This window comes from Wasmannia auropunctata, unplaced genomic scaffold (assembly GCF_000956235.1).
Source record: "Wasmannia auropunctata unplaced genomic scaffold, wasmannia.A_1.0 LD336044.1, whole genome shotgun sequence".
NCBI lineage: Eukaryota > Metazoa > Arthropoda > Insecta > Hymenoptera > Formicidae > Wasmannia > Wasmannia auropunctata.
The window spans coordinates 462954-481185 of record NW_012026846.1 but is presented as its reverse complement, the minus strand read 5'-3'; the positions used below and the strand labels follow the sequence as shown (position 1 = coordinate 481185).

At 35.2% G+C, this 18232-nt stretch overlaps 3 protein-coding genes across 3 annotated transcripts in view; all 3 read left to right on the top strand.

Annotated features, from left to right (window-relative positions):
* Window positions 1-8366, top strand: part of LOC105451806 (hydrocephalus-inducing protein-like) — a 25299-nt gene extending 16933 nt beyond the window's left edge. The window contains exons 52-61 of the mRNA XM_011692490.1: window positions 59-192; window positions 389-631; window positions 793-1096; window positions 1175-1435; window positions 1777-2080; window positions 2505-2792; window positions 3099-3343; window positions 3732-4025; window positions 8036-8288; window positions 8353-8366. Coding sequence (XP_011690792.1) covers window positions 59-192; window positions 389-631; window positions 793-1096; window positions 1175-1435; window positions 1777-2080; window positions 2505-2792; window positions 3099-3343; window positions 3732-4025; window positions 8036-8288; window positions 8353-8366 — 2340 coding nt within the window. The remainder of the gene's footprint in view (window positions 1-58; window positions 193-388; window positions 632-792; window positions 1097-1174; window positions 1436-1776; window positions 2081-2504; window positions 2793-3098; window positions 3344-3731; window positions 4026-8035; window positions 8289-8352) is intronic.
* LOC105451805 (hydrocephalus-inducing protein homolog) lies at window positions 8281-9874 on the top strand. The gene is made up of 2 exons (XM_011692489.1): window positions 8281-8639; window positions 9643-9874. The coding sequence occupies exons 1-2, from the start codon at window positions 8374-8376 to the stop codon at window positions 9872-9874; spliced, it is 498 nt and encodes a 165-aa protein (XP_011690791.1). The 5' UTR covers window positions 8281-8373.
* Window positions 9830-18232, top strand: LOC105451788 (hydrocephalus-inducing protein homolog). The gene is made up of 16 exons (XM_011692462.1): window positions 9830-10239; window positions 10319-10478; window positions 10550-10745; window positions 10824-11057; window positions 11152-11312; window positions 11392-11596; window positions 12189-12763; window positions 13056-13191; window positions 13974-14264; window positions 14403-14615; window positions 14700-14813; window positions 14999-15229; window positions 15856-16083; window positions 16157-16302; window positions 17291-17474; window positions 18080-18232. The coding sequence occupies exons 1-16, from the start codon at window positions 9945-9947 to the stop codon at window positions 18230-18232; spliced, it is 3522 nt and encodes a 1173-aa protein (XP_011690764.1). The 5' UTR covers window positions 9830-9944.

Here is an 18232-nt window from a genome sequence, read left to right as displayed (position 1 = left end):
CAAGTTTAAAAATGTATATTTATTTTATAGTTAATTAATTAATGAAACTCTATGACAGGTAACTTTTATTCCAAAGAATGAAATTACTTTAAACAAATGTCCAATACTCCGATGTCATCTTCTCGATATAAATAAAGCTGCTGTGATTGCGGAAATTCCTCTCACAGTTTCCCTAACTGCATATTACACAAGGTAAAATATTATTAAAAACTGATTAACAATTTTCCTAAATTATGCCAAAATTTTGAAGAACCTTTCATAACTTTATTACATAAATTTTATTATATAATTTATTTATAAAATTTTTCCTACACTTTATGTTTTAATAAGTTTTAATAAAATGATCATAATTGTTCGAAATTATCTTCATTATCTCTTTTAAATATAGATTTCGCATTTATCCCCATAATGAGATAAATTTTGGCTCGCTCGGTATATGCACGAAAAAAATACTATATCTTAATGTGGAAAATGTTGGACAATTTCCTCTGCATTATTCTATTAAAACAACACCTGTCAAATATCCATCCGCTGTCTATATGACAGAAAACATAATCAAAGAGGATCATGACAAATCGACAGAGACGTCAACGAAAAAAGCTAAATCGCGAATCGAAAAATCAGATAATGGGTAGATTTTATAACATTCTCTCTTTTGATTAATAATTTTATGACATGTATTAAAATCTATCAATTCATTAAACAAATTAATTTTATTTTTAATTATTATTTAATTAAAAAATTAATTATAGATAAAATGTTTAAATTTAAAAATATTTAATTAATTTTTAGAAAAGCGCAAGAAGTTACGACTATGTTAAAAATCGGTCCTTTTACTGTGACAAAAACCGAAGGAAAACTTCAGCCCGGGGAGACTGATACCGTGGCAATCGAGTGCTATCCTGAATTCGTCGGCTCTCAGGAAGAAGATATAATAATTCTCGTGCCCGACAGCGTTCATGAATACAGAAATGGCAAATTAATAAAACTGTCTATTAATTCCTGCATACCGAGTATCGATCTACAAGATCTCGGCGCTATATTCCATGAAAATCACATTGTGAATCGCATTGAAGACTTTGTTTGTTCGAAAGAAGTATTTAATCCCTTAAACAAGCCGATACCGCATTCACGTTTCGAGTCAAAGTAAAACTAAGAGACTACTTTTAATCAGATCGGCGCACACACCGTATTTGCATGTCAAGAGAAATGTCTGTACTTTCGTTACGTCAGCGTATTTCACACCCATACGACGTATCTCGTGCTTTACAATCGGAATGTTATACCCGCCGACGTGGAACTGATTCTACTCGCGGATTCATTTATACCGAAAACTATGAGACCTGACACTTTCGTTCTGACACCTGAAAGAGAACGCATTCCGCCGATGAGTCACAAGAGATTCGCGATTTCGTTCAATCCGACATTTATAGAGGTAATATTTTGTTTTATGTATTAGACTTTTATCAATTCAAATTTAATTTGCTTATTAATTTCGAATTAAAAGCATAAAGGAACGCACAATAAAAATTGCCACATTAAGTAATAAACATATACATATATGTTGTTCCATGCACTTTAAATATAATTATTATAAAACAATCATCAATACATAATAAATTTCTATCATTTTTTCTAACATTATTTTAAACATTTAATTTCTTGTACATATATTCCTTTGCGATCTTAATTCGAAAGTGGCAATAAAAATTACGTTTAAATCAAGCATTATATTTTAAATTTAGGTCGTTTTTCATTATTTATGGTTAATTATAGACGTGTTATGCAATCTTCGAGATAGCAGTTGAACTTCCCCCGCATTTGAAGGATGAAAAGTTTTTTGTTAAATTAGTAGGACAAGCTTGCGTGCCAGAAGTGACAATCATCGAACCGCCGAGTGGCAAACGAGAACGAACTGTTTTAAATTTTGGTCGTACGCTCGTAGGTGATTCTAATGGAAAAAAATTCGCATTTAAAAACATCGGTGTGATACCAGCTAAAGTGATTATCGAGATTTATGAGGATCCAGATATTCTTTTCACTCTTCATATTTGCGAGGAAATGAAAAACTTGTCAAGAGGTTGGTATTATGAAGTTGGTTATTAATTTAGTTTTACTTTATAAATAAAAAAGTAATTAAAAAAATAAATAAACCTTTTATAAGAAAAATCGTATGAGTAATAAAGATCTTAAAAGATCTATTGTTTGTATCAAAATGTTACCTCATGATACAGTTCTCTTATAATTTCAGTTTTCTTATAATTTAAAGCTATAATTAGGTGAAATATCATAGTTTTTCTTAAAAAGATAATTCAATAAGAATAATAAAATTAATGGTTTTTAAAGTGTAATGATTTTTTTAAATCTGTAATTTTTTTTTTTAATCAATCTTTTAGTATGAAGTAACATTGATGATATAAATATATCTAATAGGATTCAATAGAATTTATTATAGAATGATATAAATAACTTCCATGTAAAATAGCTAAATCGTGAAATTACAGTGTCAAACAATCAATACATCGTAGTTCGTTTAATACCCGAGGAAACAATTTCGCTTGAGGTAAAATTTACGCCGCGAGAGATCGGCAAGTACGAAAGTCAGGTGCGGTTATTTATCGCTGATAATCCCTATGAGAATCTAATAATCGATTTGAAGAGCAAAGCGTACGCAGAATTAATCGTGCTAGACGGATTAGAGCTTACGAATACAAAGCTTAATTCTGTCATTGAAAAACGGGACTCTAATGCAAAATCACGAAGATCATCGAAATCGAATAGTACAGCAAGAGGTAATCAAGATTATAAAAAGAATATAACAATATAGTGTATATAATTACAGAGAATTATATTCTCTATATTGTTTTTATATTCTTTTTACAATCTCGATAATTTTAATATAAATTTTTTAAATCATTTTCAATATAGATCATTCAATAGCGTATAAAGTTCCAGAAACATTTTATAATTTACTATTTCATAAAAGGTAGCAATATACATAATTTGCGATATTTTATATCGATCTCATTTAATTGTAAATTCCCCTTCGAGTACGATTTATACATTTTCTATTGCTCTACATGATTTATATTTCACAGCTTTAACACCCACAACGCTCCCAGTTTCATTGATCTATAAGCTGGATTATGGATACTGCTTTGTCAATAAGATATACAGAAAGAGCTTCAAAGTCGTCAATAAATCAATGAATCAATACTTACGTTTCCAATGGAGCGCACATCCCAACGTTGTATTTACTCCGTCCATCGGTCATCTCAAGCCACTGACTTGCAAGGAAATCGTTGCGACATTTCTTTCCTCGGAGCCTGCAATTTACGTCGATGTAATATAAAATTATCAAGTTTGCAATTCGCGGACTACCATCAATCAATACTTGCAATTTATGTTTTGCATAATAAATTGTTCTTATTTCTTTTATTTGCGCGTGCATCTTCTTTCAAATTTGAAGCGTGTTAATATCAATTGATTAAAATTATTTTATCAAAATAGTACTTCAAAACATAAAACACTTAAGGTATATTCAATTATTCAATTAAGAAGGTCAATAATAAAAATATTTCTGTATAAAATAAATGGGACTTTACAGGAAAATTTCGAAATAAAGATCGGATATTATAAGTCTTGTCAAAGATGGTAGTTGTACTTTTTTGTTTGCTATAATTGCATCTCAATTTATATATAAATAATTATTTTCTAACAACGTTTGGCAGACGCGTCTCGAATGTACGGTCTGTGCAATTGAGCTCGCCGATCCCTCGAAAGAATCATCCTGGGACGATCGAGAGACGGAGGTGCGGTGGGTAGTAATGAATTCTGACGCTGGGGAGCAAGAGACAAATACGGAAATAGCCAAAAAAATAGTCGAACCCGTTAACGAGCCGAGCCACGAAGTCGTACCTGGCACGACAAAGTGCATCCAAGTGTTACTTAACGTCACCGTGGCGTTCTCCAAGTATTCTTGTTCCGTTAAAGAGATCAATTTCAAGAACACGCTAATGTTCCAGGTTGGTGTACTACAATTGCGGATATCTTGCATTTAAATAGCAAATTAGGCTATAATTATTTCAGAATAAGTAACTTTGCCATATTTGTACCGAAAATAATTTATATTTAAAAGGATTTCGAGATATGGCACACCAAAATATTTTATTTAACAAATATATTTATACAAAAATTCTTAAATATTTTCTTAAAGCTTGCAAAAAATATTCGTATTTGTAATATTTTCGATTTCTTAATTTTTCAATCTTAATCTTTTTATTCGATGGTATTATCAATTTCTCTCTTACGGCTAAAATACTAAGATGATTTATTTCATTTAATCGGAACGTAAAATAGAGATTATAAATAATTTCGCAATCATCCGTATCGAGTTTAAATATTTGTTTGTAATAACGCGGATATTTTCTGAATTGGCGCGTCCGCGAACAGACATGAACGTCATGAAATTCGATAAAATCTGTACCTCTGTTACTTTCATATCAGATCCAATTCCGGTTGTTGTTTGCGCGAAAAACAAAGAAAAAAAAATCGAACTCCCATAGCAGCGGATTATTTTACCTTTATTTATCAGTCTGTTAAAATTTATATAATATATAAATTTTTCGAATGGATAAAAATTGATTTTCTTGATATTTTCGATATTTTTTCTCTAAATTATATATTAGTTATAGTATGAATTCACCTCGATATAAATCTCGATATTAAAAGAGTATTTAAAAACTATCTATTGCTAAGAGAAATTTTAATATTATTTACGCAACATTAACTGCACGTTAAATTTTACAAATTATACATACGAGATGAAAATGACAATTTTCTGTGACAATTCAAAAATGACATTTTTCTGATCTATCGAAATGCAATAAAAATGATGCAACGATATCAAACTTTATAAATATATCAGAAAACTCTTTATGCAATTACAAAGATAATATAAATAACTGATATTTTTAATTTTTCTTTCTTTTGTTTAATTTCAAATAATTTATGTTTTCTATCTATAATTGTCATTATTTATAGTAATCTACATATTCTTATTTAATTCATAATAATTTTTATTCCTATACATTAATTTTTTTAATTCTTTTTATATTTAATTCTATTTTTTCTATACAAAATATCAGTTATCATAGCTCTTGCAAAATCACTCACCGATGACGGTTATCTGCTTATGTCTGCGCCTGCAAAATTACATAAGTTAATTTTTAATAATTTATTTATACATATTTTTCTAAATATTTCAAAATTATATATATTTAGATACCAATTTTTTTTTTAATTTAATTTTAATTTTGATTTTTTGCAAATAAAAGTAAAATAAATTAAATGTTTATTTAAACTTTTTTGTTTTACACTTATATCACAGATAAGTATTTTCCCGGAACAAAAAATAATTTAATGTATTGTACTATATGCATTATTTAATATATATATGTATATATATATATAAATATATATATATATATATGTATATATATATATATATTACTACAACGATAAATTAATTAATTCACTCACCAGCCGTGATTATCACCCTGATCCCTTCGTGGGCAGCATCTTGTCGGAGTTGTGCAGCTTCGAATTCATAAAAATTGTGGGGGTTCACTCACGTGCACGGATAACTGAGAAAAAGCAACGACAATTATAATTATTATAACGCCGCATTATTCACGGATTTAGTGCTCGATGGAAATGGACGGGAACGCGCGAGTGTCGAAAGTGTCGAGGTTAGATTGCGCTGCGCGAATTCTTCGAATGTGCATCTTCTCGCGATATTCGGCGCGTCGTATCGACACGCAAGCCTATTAACTTCTCGTCCTTCTTCGCGTTTCTTCTTATCCGCGAAAGTATTGTAGTACACGCGTGATGAAAGAGCGTCACCAGGAGCGTCGTGCAAAGTGTCGCAAAGTGAACATGATCGCGTTTCAATTCTCAATTCAATTCTCAGCGCGTTTCTCGGATCGAGCGAGTACGCGAATCAACGCGAATGCGCAATCCAAAAACCTTCTTGCGAAACCGCACGCCGAATATCGCGAGAAGACGCACGTTTGAAGAATTCGCGCAGCGCAATCTAACCTCTCGACATTCGCGCGCGACGCGACATCATTCCCGCCGAGCACTAAATTCAAACATGGCGGTGCGTTCGTCCCGCGAACCTATCGACGGCAAATATCGGAATATCGACATCTTAATCTATCATCGCGTGTATCATACTCGGTATAACGCAAACCACCGCGCGCAGTTTTACTCATCGCCGATTCAGGCTCGTGTGGCTCGACAGCACGCGATTCCACGCGAAAGAGCGATGTATATAATTTTCACTTCACTCTGACGCGCCGGGAACACGACGCGACCGAACGGCAATTTGGCGACGCGTCGCACTGCAGTTCCACGATACCTTCGTCACAGATCACGAGCGGAAGTACTCACGAAGGCATTCCTTCCTGCAGCCGTTGACTGGAGCGTCGAGCAGACGCGTGAATTAGCCCGCTCGATCCGGCCGCGACGCGACGTGACGCTGATTCGAAGGCGATCTGCGAGCCCCGCGGCTGGCGCCGCGCGGCGGCGTCGCTGCGCAGTGGGGCGCCGCGCGGCGCATGCGCGGCACTGCGCGGCCACGGCCGACGACGCGCTCGAAGGGGCGACTCTACCGGACGGCGGTTTCAATCGTGAATAGAGGAATGACCGAACGGTTTCGGCGCTTCGCACGTGCCCCGCAATCGTCGTCCGCTACCTCGCGAAGCGTCCGGGACGTGCGTTCGCGCGTGAGATCCATTTCTGCCGGACGAAGAAAATTGCGGAGCGACTTGCTCGCCGTGCGCGTTCCGAGTTTCCGACTACGCTCGGCTGCGCTCGGTCCGCCTCGGTTGCCCGCTTCGGTCGCGCGCGCGATATTCGCGCGCAAAAACTTTCAAATATAATGAAATTAAATATATATATATATATATATATATATATATACAATCTAATGTATTCAATATTTTAATATAAATGCTATAGTATTATTCTAAAAAAAAGTAGTAACGTATTCAACATTTAGAACGATTACTGTTTTTAAAAAAAATTGTCGCTCTCGGAAATACAAGATAGGTATTATGTTAATGTATAAAGAAATAAATTGCGCCTACAGTTCGATTTTCACAATTTTTAATACGACGAAATACAACGGTAATTAACAAATCTCTTTATCGACAGACGAGCGAACTTGCATTTGTTTCTTTAAATTTGTATTCAAGATTTTAATATAAATGCTATATTATTATTCTAAAAAAGTATGCAACGCATTCAGTATTTAGTAGTTTAGAACGCTGTATTACTATTTTTAAAAAATTATCGTTCTTGAAAATACGAGATAGGTATTATGTTAATGTATAAAGAAATAAATCGCGCAAATCGACTTTCACAATTTTTAATATGACAAAATACAACAAAATATGTGCAATTAACAATTCTCTTTATCGACAGACGAGCGAACTGCTTGCGTTTATTTTTTCAAATATGTATTGTATTCAATATTTTAATATACATGCTATATTGTTATTCTATAAAAATATGCAACGCATTCAGTATTTAGTAGTTTAGAACGCTGTATTACTATTTTTAAAAAATTATCGTTCTTGAAAATACGAGATTGGTATTATGTTAATGTATAAAGAAATAAATCGCGCAAATCGACAATTTTTAATATGACGAAATACAACAAAATATGTGCAATTAACAAATCTCTTTATCGACAGACGAGCGAACTTGCATTTGTTTCTTTAAATTTGTATTCAAGATTTTAATATAAATGCTATATTATTATTCTAAAAAAATATGCAACGCATTCAATATTTAGTAGTTTAGAACGCTGTATTACTATTTTTTAAAAATTATCGTTCTTGAAAATACGAGATAGGTATTATGTTAATGTATAAAGAAATAAATTGCGCCTGCAGTTCGACTTTCACAATTTTTAATACGACGAAATACAACGAAATAATGTGTAATTAACAATTCTCTTTATTGACAGACGAGCGAACATGCGTTTACTTTTTCAAATACTGGCACCGTCGATGTTGAGTATGCGTGGCAGATAAACATGGACGAGCAGTACCCGATGAGACCGATCGCAAATTATTCGCAAGACACGTCAAGATTGCAAAGAAATGATGCTCAATCTAAAACTACCTTATTAACGTCTCACGAGCCACCTCATCAGCGACACAGTCCAAGTTTCGACGGGAGTGTCAAATCGAATCGTCGACAGCTCCTGTCGTCTCGAGGTAACTCAATTCCCAACGGTGCTGATTCTATAAAAAAAAAAGAAAAACGAGAAACATATCATAGTAATTCGAATGTAAAAAATAAATGTCCACAGACAGTCTTATTGAGGTGAAACCAACTACTCCCAATTGCGGGAGAACAGAGCCATCCGATCTCTTCAGCAGCACCGCCGGATTGACGGAACGAAGTAGCGACAGCTGGTTGGAGAGCGACGATCTGTCGTTTGGAATTTATCCCGAGAAGGGAATTTTATCACCGGATGAATCCGTGGAATGCGTCTTGCGATTCTCCCCCATGGACGTGTTCGATTACAAGGCGTATCTTACGTGCAAGTACGATTATGATTCACAGTCAGTATCATTTAAGGGTCCATTCCTCGTGGTTCGAAAAAGAAAGAAATGTGATCAAGATCACTTCATGATTTTTACATTTTATTTGTACTTTTCTCTTTAATTTGTAATGTTATAAAGACAATTTGTTGATTGTAAGTCTATGCAAAGTTTCGGTGAAGAATCTTTTCGAACTTGAACATGGCGCCATGGGGAAAGTAATGTAGGTCGCATCAGTCATTTGAAACAGTTAAACCAATGATTTTCCTGTTCAAAAAGAATGTCTCTATAGACTACGATTATATCAATATCAATAATACTTTTTTTTAATCGTAAAAATAAGAGCAATTTTTGAGGCCAAAAATCGAACTTTTTTTTCAAATGGCCGCCATTTTATTAATTTTCATGCAAGATCAATCATCATAGTTTATTCCATAGAGACATTCTTTTTGAACAGGAAAATCGTTGGTTTAACTGTTTTAGATGACTGGTGCGACCTACATTATTTCCCCCATAGCACCATGTTCAAGTCGGAAAGGCTTCTTCACCGGAACTTTGCATAGATTTACAGTCAATAAATTTCATAAAATTACAAATTAAAAAGAAAAGTACAACAAATAAGATGTAAAAACAATAAAGTATGTGATCTTGATTACTTTTCCCGAAAAAATTCCCAAAGATTGCCTTCTTTTTTGGGCCGCAAGGTAAAATGAACCTTTAATTTAATTTAATTTGGTTGCTTTATTTCATTCATATCCAGAATCAGATGTTTTTTTTATTATAAATGTATATAGTTTATAATATGTGTAATTACTTATTAAATATAAATAGAATGGCGCGCGACTGGCACCAAATATATTCCCAAATATATTTTAATAAATACATTTTAAAAAATTAAAATAAAATAAATGTAGAAGCTACAGGTAGATTCACGATCTTTATTCGTTTATTCGTCGGATTTATCGCATCCATAAATTCTCGACCTTTGCCTGCATACGCGCGTTTCCGTTTGTCCGACGAACAGAATGGAGAATCTCGATCCGGAGCTGCCGGAGTTGGTTATTCCTATCGTGGGAAGAAGTTTGTTACCGTACTGCCACTTCGACGTACCGGAAAGCGACTATCTGTCCGGTGATAGACGCGACGCGAAGCTGCCTGGACCCATCGGCTATCAACCGGATGATAATTCTCTTCCGGTGGGCACGAGAGTGATTGAGCTCGACGTGATCGGAATCGACGAGTCTCACGTAAAGTAAATATCACATCGTGATCGAATAGAGGCACAAAACACGAATTTGCGCTGCCGCAAATTTCAGAAAGTTCCGAATGATAAATCCGACATCGGACGACTATCGTTTCACCTGGGAAGATCGAACCCATTATTGCGAGGGCGAGATACCGAAATTTCATTGTGTACTTCCGGAAGGAATCGCCGAGCGAGGGAAGCAAATCGATTTCGCGTTTACGTTCCTCGCGGAGGACATCGGCACTTTCGAGTCCTTCTGGTTGTTCTGCGTCGAAAAATACAATTTGGAGTGTCTCTTTCTATTCGTCGCGACGGTCAGAGAACCGTCGGTTTGCTGTCCACTTGTCTATCTAAAAATGAGGCCAACCGTAATAGGTAGAATAGAGACAAGTAGAAAAAACCTATATATAAAAATTCTATACATTTTTTATGCATCGATATATCTTCTCCACAGGCATCAATGTGCGAGAATCAGTAAGCATAATCAATAACGAGGAATTTCAGATTCCCTTTCAAATCACGCGGGATTCTTTATATTCCGAAGGACGCTTTCAAAATTTAAAAATAACGCCCATGAGTGGCGTTTTGCCCGCGAAAGGAGAACAGATATTTTGGTAAGAAAGAGCAAGAATTCTCTGAACATAAATTTTTTAGACAATTTAATTCAGCACTTTTTATTTTGTAGGATCGAGTATCAGCCTACACTCGTTGGCGAATTTCAATTTTTTGTAAAGTGCGTTGTAAAACGAATAAAGGCACCATTGATTATATTTGTTACGACGACGGCGTACGAAATTATCGTTTCGATTACATACGTCGATCAAAATGGCCAGATAGTGCGACTAAATCAGGATAAGGAGAATATCATCGACTGTGGGAAAGTGCGTACACATGTGTATAATTTGTTTGAAAGCAATTAAATAATAAATCTTAACAATATTAAATATTTTTTTCTTCAGCTGATGTTAAGAGTGCCCATTACTATCACGTTTGAAATAACCAACTCGAGCAAAATGACGCTTTATTATTCTTGGGATCTCGGTATGACGTCGGAAATAATCAGCAGAAACTTGTACTCGATCGCGATGCCTCAAAAGCAGGATCACGTGCTCAGCGAATCGCGTTCGACCTGTTGTCTCATTGTCACAGGATTACAAAAGACGGTGATAAAGAATCATCCGATTGTCTTAAAGGTACCGTTTTCGTTTAGATGTTAATACTGCGTATGTTTTATGTAAAAAATATAATGGGAGATTTTGCAAATTTCTGCCTCGTTTTCTTATTCAGATATCCAGAGGGCCGACCTACCGACTAATCTTAAAAGCGACAGCGAATAAACCGAATATAGAGTTTAGTTTTAATTATTACGATTTTGGGCCATGCTACATTCGAGACGCTCCGTATCACGTCGATTTACGCATCACGAATTCAGACGACGTTCCGTACATGTGAGCTAAGCTTAATTACTTGCCGGAAGTTAAGAGATCAATTTTTTGTTAAATTATACTTTTATTATAATTTTCTCAGATTGGAGTACAAATTCGAGGAGAAACCACACATCTCTGTGAATCTGGACGCTCTTTCGGAGACAATAGTCGCTCGATCAAGTATTATCATTCCGATAACATTCCGACCATTGGAACAGGTGCACTATCACGATGATCTGCATTTTATAATCAATTCGGCAATCGAAAAGAAGATTACTATAACTGGCGAAGGAATTACGTACAAGGTTATTATATTACATAATAAGTACATACATTAAAAATGAATCTAATTCACAGATCGCGTTATTTGTTAACTCATTAAATGTTTGACACCATCGTGACCGATGCAATTTATTTAAATAAACACAGTATACATAGAAATATTCTTCTCTAAATCTGAATCAGTGCCTATATAATACAGTCTGATTAATAATCACTGATTATTGATGGTTATTCATTGAATGCATCAGTCCCAAGTATTTCTTATACTGATAATCAGTAAAATTATAGTTAATATTAATAGTTTAGTTAATCACTGATTATTGATGGTTATTCATTGAATGCATCAGTCCCAAGTATTTCTTATACTGATAATCAATAAAATTATAGTTAATATTAATAGTTTAGTTAATTATAGATATTAATAAAATTATAGTTGGATTATAAGTACCGATTTAATCAGTGATTTTTTTCAATACTTTTCCACTGATTCAGATGTAGAGAGTTAGAAGCACCAAAATCCTACTATGACCGTTCAATAGCATTCTCTCATTTTTATTGTATTTAAATAAATTTTATACTCGCAAAATTATTTTTGCTTCTACTCCGTTATGGCAGATTCGTTTGGTAAATCCGCGCGACAAATCCGTGGATCTTGGTAATCTACCGATTAACAAAATGATAAGCAGAAAAGTGCCAGTGATCAACGACGGGCGCGCCGCGCTCGAATTAAAGTTCGATCTCATGAAACATCTACCTGGATACGATCCATTTCGCGAGCGAATTCAAATCTGTCCGGGGAAGTTCGACCAGGAGAACTCCAAAATGGATCGCACACGAGCATCGGTCTCCGAGACGAAGCGTTCCCATACGCTCGACGTGACTCTTCAGACGATCGAACCCGATCTGTCCCAAGTTCTGAAGATCGAGCCGGCAGAATCGATCGTACTTCAGCCAGGGAAGACAGCGAATGTTGTTGTAAAATACAAATCTATGCGCAGGATGCGTCCCTTCGTCGCTAAGGTGGCTTTCCAAACCAATTCCACGATCCAGCCGTTGTTTATCCTACGTGGAAGCTGCATAGGCGCGGAATTCCGTCTGAACAGGACCTATGTGCCTTTCGGCATAGTTGTTCAAGGTTGCCTCAGCGAAGCAAAGATAGCGCTATTGAATACGGGAGATATTGGCGCCAGGTTGGTGTCATTAACTATAACATAATAAATTAAATAAATAAATAAAAATGTAGGGCTTTAGAAGACTTTGAAATATCTTTGGACCTTTTGATGAAACCACGTTCTTAAAAATTTGCTCTTCCTTTTTAACATAAGATTTAAGCATCCTCTATTTTTTACATATAGCTTTTAACTGTATATATTTTACGAATATTCATGTAATTTTAGTTTAACGCAAGATAGAAATATTAATTACTCAATTCTTCATTAATGTTGTATAATGATATATGTGTATAATCTATCGATTCTCTAGATTCAAATGGAACACAGCAAAATTGCCTGAAGATTTCAACATCGTTCCTGCGGCTGGCTATTGCTCTCCTGGCATGGACGTCAACTTCATTGTCAGTTTCCGACCCACTCGGCACGACAGTTTGATCGAGAGAGATGTGAGCGTATACAACTTCTATCTATAGAAGCATACAAACATTCGATCTTCGACGAAAGATTCGTACCTTCTGCAATATATGCCAAACACAAAAGCGGTTTATTACGCAACGCAGTACATCTCTCGCATATATTTCTGCATCGCATTTAACTTTTCGAAGTAAACTTTTCTCCTCAAAACTTGAGAACGAGACTCTCGCGTACTTGCCTGACATACAATTTCTCGAGATTTTGCCATATTTTAATAAATTATTTTAAAAGCTGTCTTAAAAGGCAAAACTACTTTTGAAAATGATTCACTCGCGTAGAAATTGATCGAAACGAGCGAGAACTATCGCCAGAAGTATCGAAAATTATCAGCACGACACATTTCCGCGGAGTGCCGTGCTGGCAGTAAAATTAAAAATTGCTTTAAAAATATTTAAAAGGCAGAACAACTTTTGAAAATAATTCTCTCGCTTAAAAATTGATCAAAAGTAAAAACTACCGCCAGGAGTATCAAAAATTATCAGCACGACACATTTCCGCGGAGTGCCGTGCTGGCGATAAAATTAAAAATTGCTTTAAAAATGTTTATTTTATTAATTTCGGTAAAATGTTATATAACAGTAATTGTTATTTGAAAAACTTGTAATACAAATTCCATTTATAATTTATATTTAAAACTGACATTAATTTTAAAGACATGTAATAATGTATAATCTACAGAAAATCCGCAAAAAATTAGACATTTTTACAACGAGATGTAGTCCTCGGTAAAAGGAATAATTTGCTCTGTGTTCAGGCAACGCTTGAAATTGAAAAATATGGTGATCTCGGTGTAAGAATTTCCGGAGCCAGCTGCAAGCTACCCGACCCGGTTGACACTCTGTTCTTTTCGTGTCGCGTTCGCGAGAAAATAATGAGGTCTCTAAACGTCGAAAACGACACCGCGACTCCTTGGAAATTGAAACCGGAGGTCACCGGCGACTGTTTCTTCGTCGACGACATCTTGCATGTTCCTTCGAAAAAATCTGCCACCTACACGGTCACCTACGCCCCTCTGGTCATGAATAGCGAGAGCAATCCTCACGAAGTAATTTTAAAGAGAACTTGGCTAATTTCTCATAAAATGATCTCATACAATTCCGAAGTAACGTAGAATAATAGCCTTACAATACTAACGTAAAAGCAACAGGTCGACAAACGTGATATTTCCGTAAACTGTCTTCAGGGCACGTTGCTTCTGAAGCTGCCGGATGACAAAGCACCTTTGGTGTACTGTCTTCGCGGACTGAGTCTACCTCCGCAGGTTCTCCAACGGATTACACGTCAATTCCCGGCAAAGACAAGGTACACGGAATTATTACCCGTCTACAATTGGCTCAGCAGGCAGCAACGATTCGAATGCAAAATTGAGAATATCAACGACAAAGGACCTGTCGAGGTTTAGAAATTTTCCGAGAGATTTGAAACGTATAGTGAAATAATTTTGAAATTCGTATTTTCTTCTCTTAATTTACCTTTTTAGAGTATCAAAACGTTCACTTTTGTCGGCAACAGCAAGCTAGACGTGCCGGCGAACGGCCAGCGAGATTATCGCGCAGAGTTTCACTCCTACAAGGAATCGAAATATAACTTTAAGGTAAATCGATGCTGGAAAATGCGAATAACGGTAAAAGTTTTTGAGAAGGATTTTAACGATACACAAATAGAGTGTAACTTTATAATCGTTTTTAAATTGTGTTCTCTCTCTCTCTCTCTCTCTCTCTCTTGTCGTAAAGTTATATATTTTTTGCAAAATAATTTGAACCACGCGTGCATACACAGGTAACATTCACTAACGAAGAGGGCGAATATCAATTTTACGAACTCCAATATGATATTACAAAACCACAAGAGATCGAATCGATTAAGCTGATCACCGCGGTGCGATCTCCGGCGTGCCATGCTTTGAGGCTCGATAATCCATTTAAGCAGCACGTAACGTATACGGCAAAATGTCAGCATCCCTGCATCACGATCCATGATGTACCGAAGCTCGTGGCACCCTCAAGCAGCGTTAGTCATCTTGTCTATGCTAATACGTCGCGAGTTGTAACTGATATATAAGCGGATAAATTTAATCGTGGCTATAGCAAACATTGCAGTGACGGTGCCGGTACTCTCTAAACGTGAATCAGTGGAATTATCACTGATTTTCAGGGTACATCATTTTCCAATGGCATGCTTAGCGCTGTGATAAACAGACTATTTGAATGTTATTTTAGTGATAATTAACATACTGATTCAAGCAGTGGAAGACAGTGAATTTCAGTTCTCAAAACTGTTTAACAGTGAAACTCGCTGTCTTTCAGTAATATTCACACTGTTTAAATCAGTATCATTATCACTGCAAAACAACATTGTTTAACGAAATAGTCACTGTTTATCACAGTTCTGAGTGTGTCACCGGAAAATGATGTACTAAAAATCAGTGATAATTCCGCGGCATTGCTGCAATAGTGTCATGTCTCGAAAATTGACAATTTTGAGTTATTCATCGCCAGATAAAAGTACACGCTAAAATCCATCGTTTCCAATGAATAACTCAAAATTGTCATTTTTCGAGATATGACACTATTGACGCGATTCTACTGACTCACTTTTATAGAGAGTAATGATTTTTATATGAATGTGGAATGTAGGAAATCGTCGGTATCGAGTATCATCCTTTGCATCCCGCCGAGGAAACCGCGATAGCCTTGGACGTCAGCTGCGAGGAGCTCGGACTCTTTCCCTATGAGCTGCGATTACGAGCGATACCAGCGTCCGCGGAGAGGACGACGCGGGTCGCCGCGGTGCTCGGTGGTTCTGCCGCCTTTTCCCTGACCGTAAGCAATGACGCCGAGAAGACTGCGGTGTTCGCCATCAAGGTGAGAATAAAACGTTTCTTCTTTTTCTCTTTATGGACGATGGGTCGATAGAAGAGTCTCGTTCTCGTTCCAGGTGAATAATGAATGCTTCACGACGCCGAAGGAGATCGAGTTGCCGGCGTTGAAGAGCGCGTCATTCGACGTGACTTACGAGCCCAGCGACGTCGACAACGTTTCCGCTACTTTGACAGCCACATCCGAGATCGCCGGCGAATTTGTGTACGATATTTAATTTGCAATTAAAATCGTTAACCCTTTTTCCTACGTCGAGATGGATTCGATGCAATATGTTGCAGTAGCCTATACTGCAGTTAGATCTATAGCGTCAAATTAAACCTTATTTAAGTCGCCACTGCACCTACTTAAGTTATTTTTAACTAAAACAATATAGCTATTTTTAAATGAAACAATGGAATTTAATGCAAATTTGGGTTGAATTTGAACTGTTTTAAATTATTCAACTTCATTATTTTAGTACAAAATAACTGTTTATTAAGTAGGAGCAGTGGCGACTTAAATAAGGCTCAGTTTAACACTATATAGATTTAACAGTGTATCGTGAAATCCTTCAAGCATTCAAATTCAAATCTGTACGCGATTATAATCGGCAAATTCTACTCTCGGGATCTCCATAAATTTTTTCAAATAATAAAAATTTTTTTATTTATATTAGATTAATTGATTAGATAAAATCGAATATAAAGTGCTTAATCTTTATTTATTTACGAGAAATAGTTGAGACTTCAAAAGGTTAAGTCTGTCCTGCTGATCATTTATTAAATGCATAATCAGAATGTAATAAGCCAAATATATGAAATATGTTTCGTTTAAATTGTTGATATACTCTCATTCGATATTTAATTCACAATTAAAATTGCTACCCCTTTGTCCTATATGTCGAGAGATCCGACGTAATATGTTGCGGTAGTCCATCACGTAATTCTTCAAGCATTCAAATCTGTATGCGATTATAATCAGCAAATTCTATTTTCGGAATCTTCATAAATTTCTTCAAATAATAAAAATTCTTTGATTTATGTTAGATTAGGTGAAATCGAACACAAAGTACTTAATCTTTATTTATTTGCGCGAAATAGTTGAGACATCAAAGGGCTAACAATAATTGTCCTGCTGATTGTTTCGTTATTAAATGCATAATTAGACTGTAATAAGCCATATAAATATATTTCGTTTAAACTGTATACAGATTTCCTCTCATTGGTACGTATTCGTTACCGAAACCTCAAGGTCCATATACGGTTGCTGCCAACGCACCGGCTTCTATACCATTCAAGAATATATTCAGAGAAATCAAGTCTTTCGAGCTTGTCTTGGACAATCCCGAGGCTTTTGTAATTACGACGTTGTTGGATAAAATTAAACAAAAACAGGTAATTTTGCAGATTTTTTTATTATCTTTTTTTAATAATAATCTCTAAAATGGAAATATTTTCCCAGATAGCACCTTGAAAACGTTTTTGAATAGTTAAAATGTCCACTCGAAAAATGTTTAAAGAACGTTTCTTTTTGATTAAAAAAAAATGAAGAGAAATAAAATCGAAATAACATTTTTTCTCTATCTGTGAAAAAGTTTGCTTAAAAAGAACGAATGCGCAAATGCTTCTTTACAGATAGAGAAAAAAAAATATTTTAATTATATTTCTCTACGTTTTCTTTTTTTACAAAAAGAAACATTTCTTTAAACGTTTGTTGAGTGCAGGACATTTTAACCACTCAGAAACGTTTTCAAGAGTTGGTTATAAAACGTTTCTGAAATGAATATACGTGCTACCTGGGTTATTTAATTATCTTCCAAAGAAAGAGCTTTAAACGTACATATGACGAACATACATCATGACGAATGTATGTCCACCTTTTTTAATAACAGAAAGAAACGAATTTTAATAAGTTATTATAAGAGTGTTTTAAAGATTTAAAAGACTAATATCTATAATTATTACTAATATATTAATATACATTAATATAATATTGCAAGGTGGTCCCTATTGTCATTCGTCTAAAAGAGAACGGAAAAGGAGAGGACGGCAATTATCCAGTAACCGGGAAACTTCTGGTATACTGCACAGACCCCAAGGTTTCCCACGTCAATTGGATTTATTATTTAAGAGGCGTACGCGCGCATAAATAA

Excerpts from the sequence above, each read along its gene's own strand:
- LOC105451805 (XM_011692489.1), top strand. The coding sequence starts at position 8,374 with ATGTCCACAGACAGTCTTATTGAGGTGAAACCAACTACTCCCAATTGC. Across the intron at positions 8,640-9,642 it reads AAGTACGATTATGATTCACA|AATGGAGAATCTCGATCCGG; the intron begins GTCAGTATCATT and ends TCCGACGAACAG.
- LOC105451788 (XM_011692462.1), top strand. The coding sequence starts at position 9,945 with ATGATAAATCCGACATCGGACGACTATCGTTTCACCTGGGAAGATCGA. Across the intron at positions 10,479-10,549 it reads AAAGGAGAACAGATATTTTG|GATCGAGTATCAGCCTACAC; the intron begins GTAAGAAAGAGC and ends TTTATTTTGTAG. Across the intron at positions 11,058-11,151 it reads ATCATCCGATTGTCTTAAAG|ATATCCAGAGGGCCGACCTA; the intron begins GTACCGTTTTCG and ends TTTCTTATTCAG.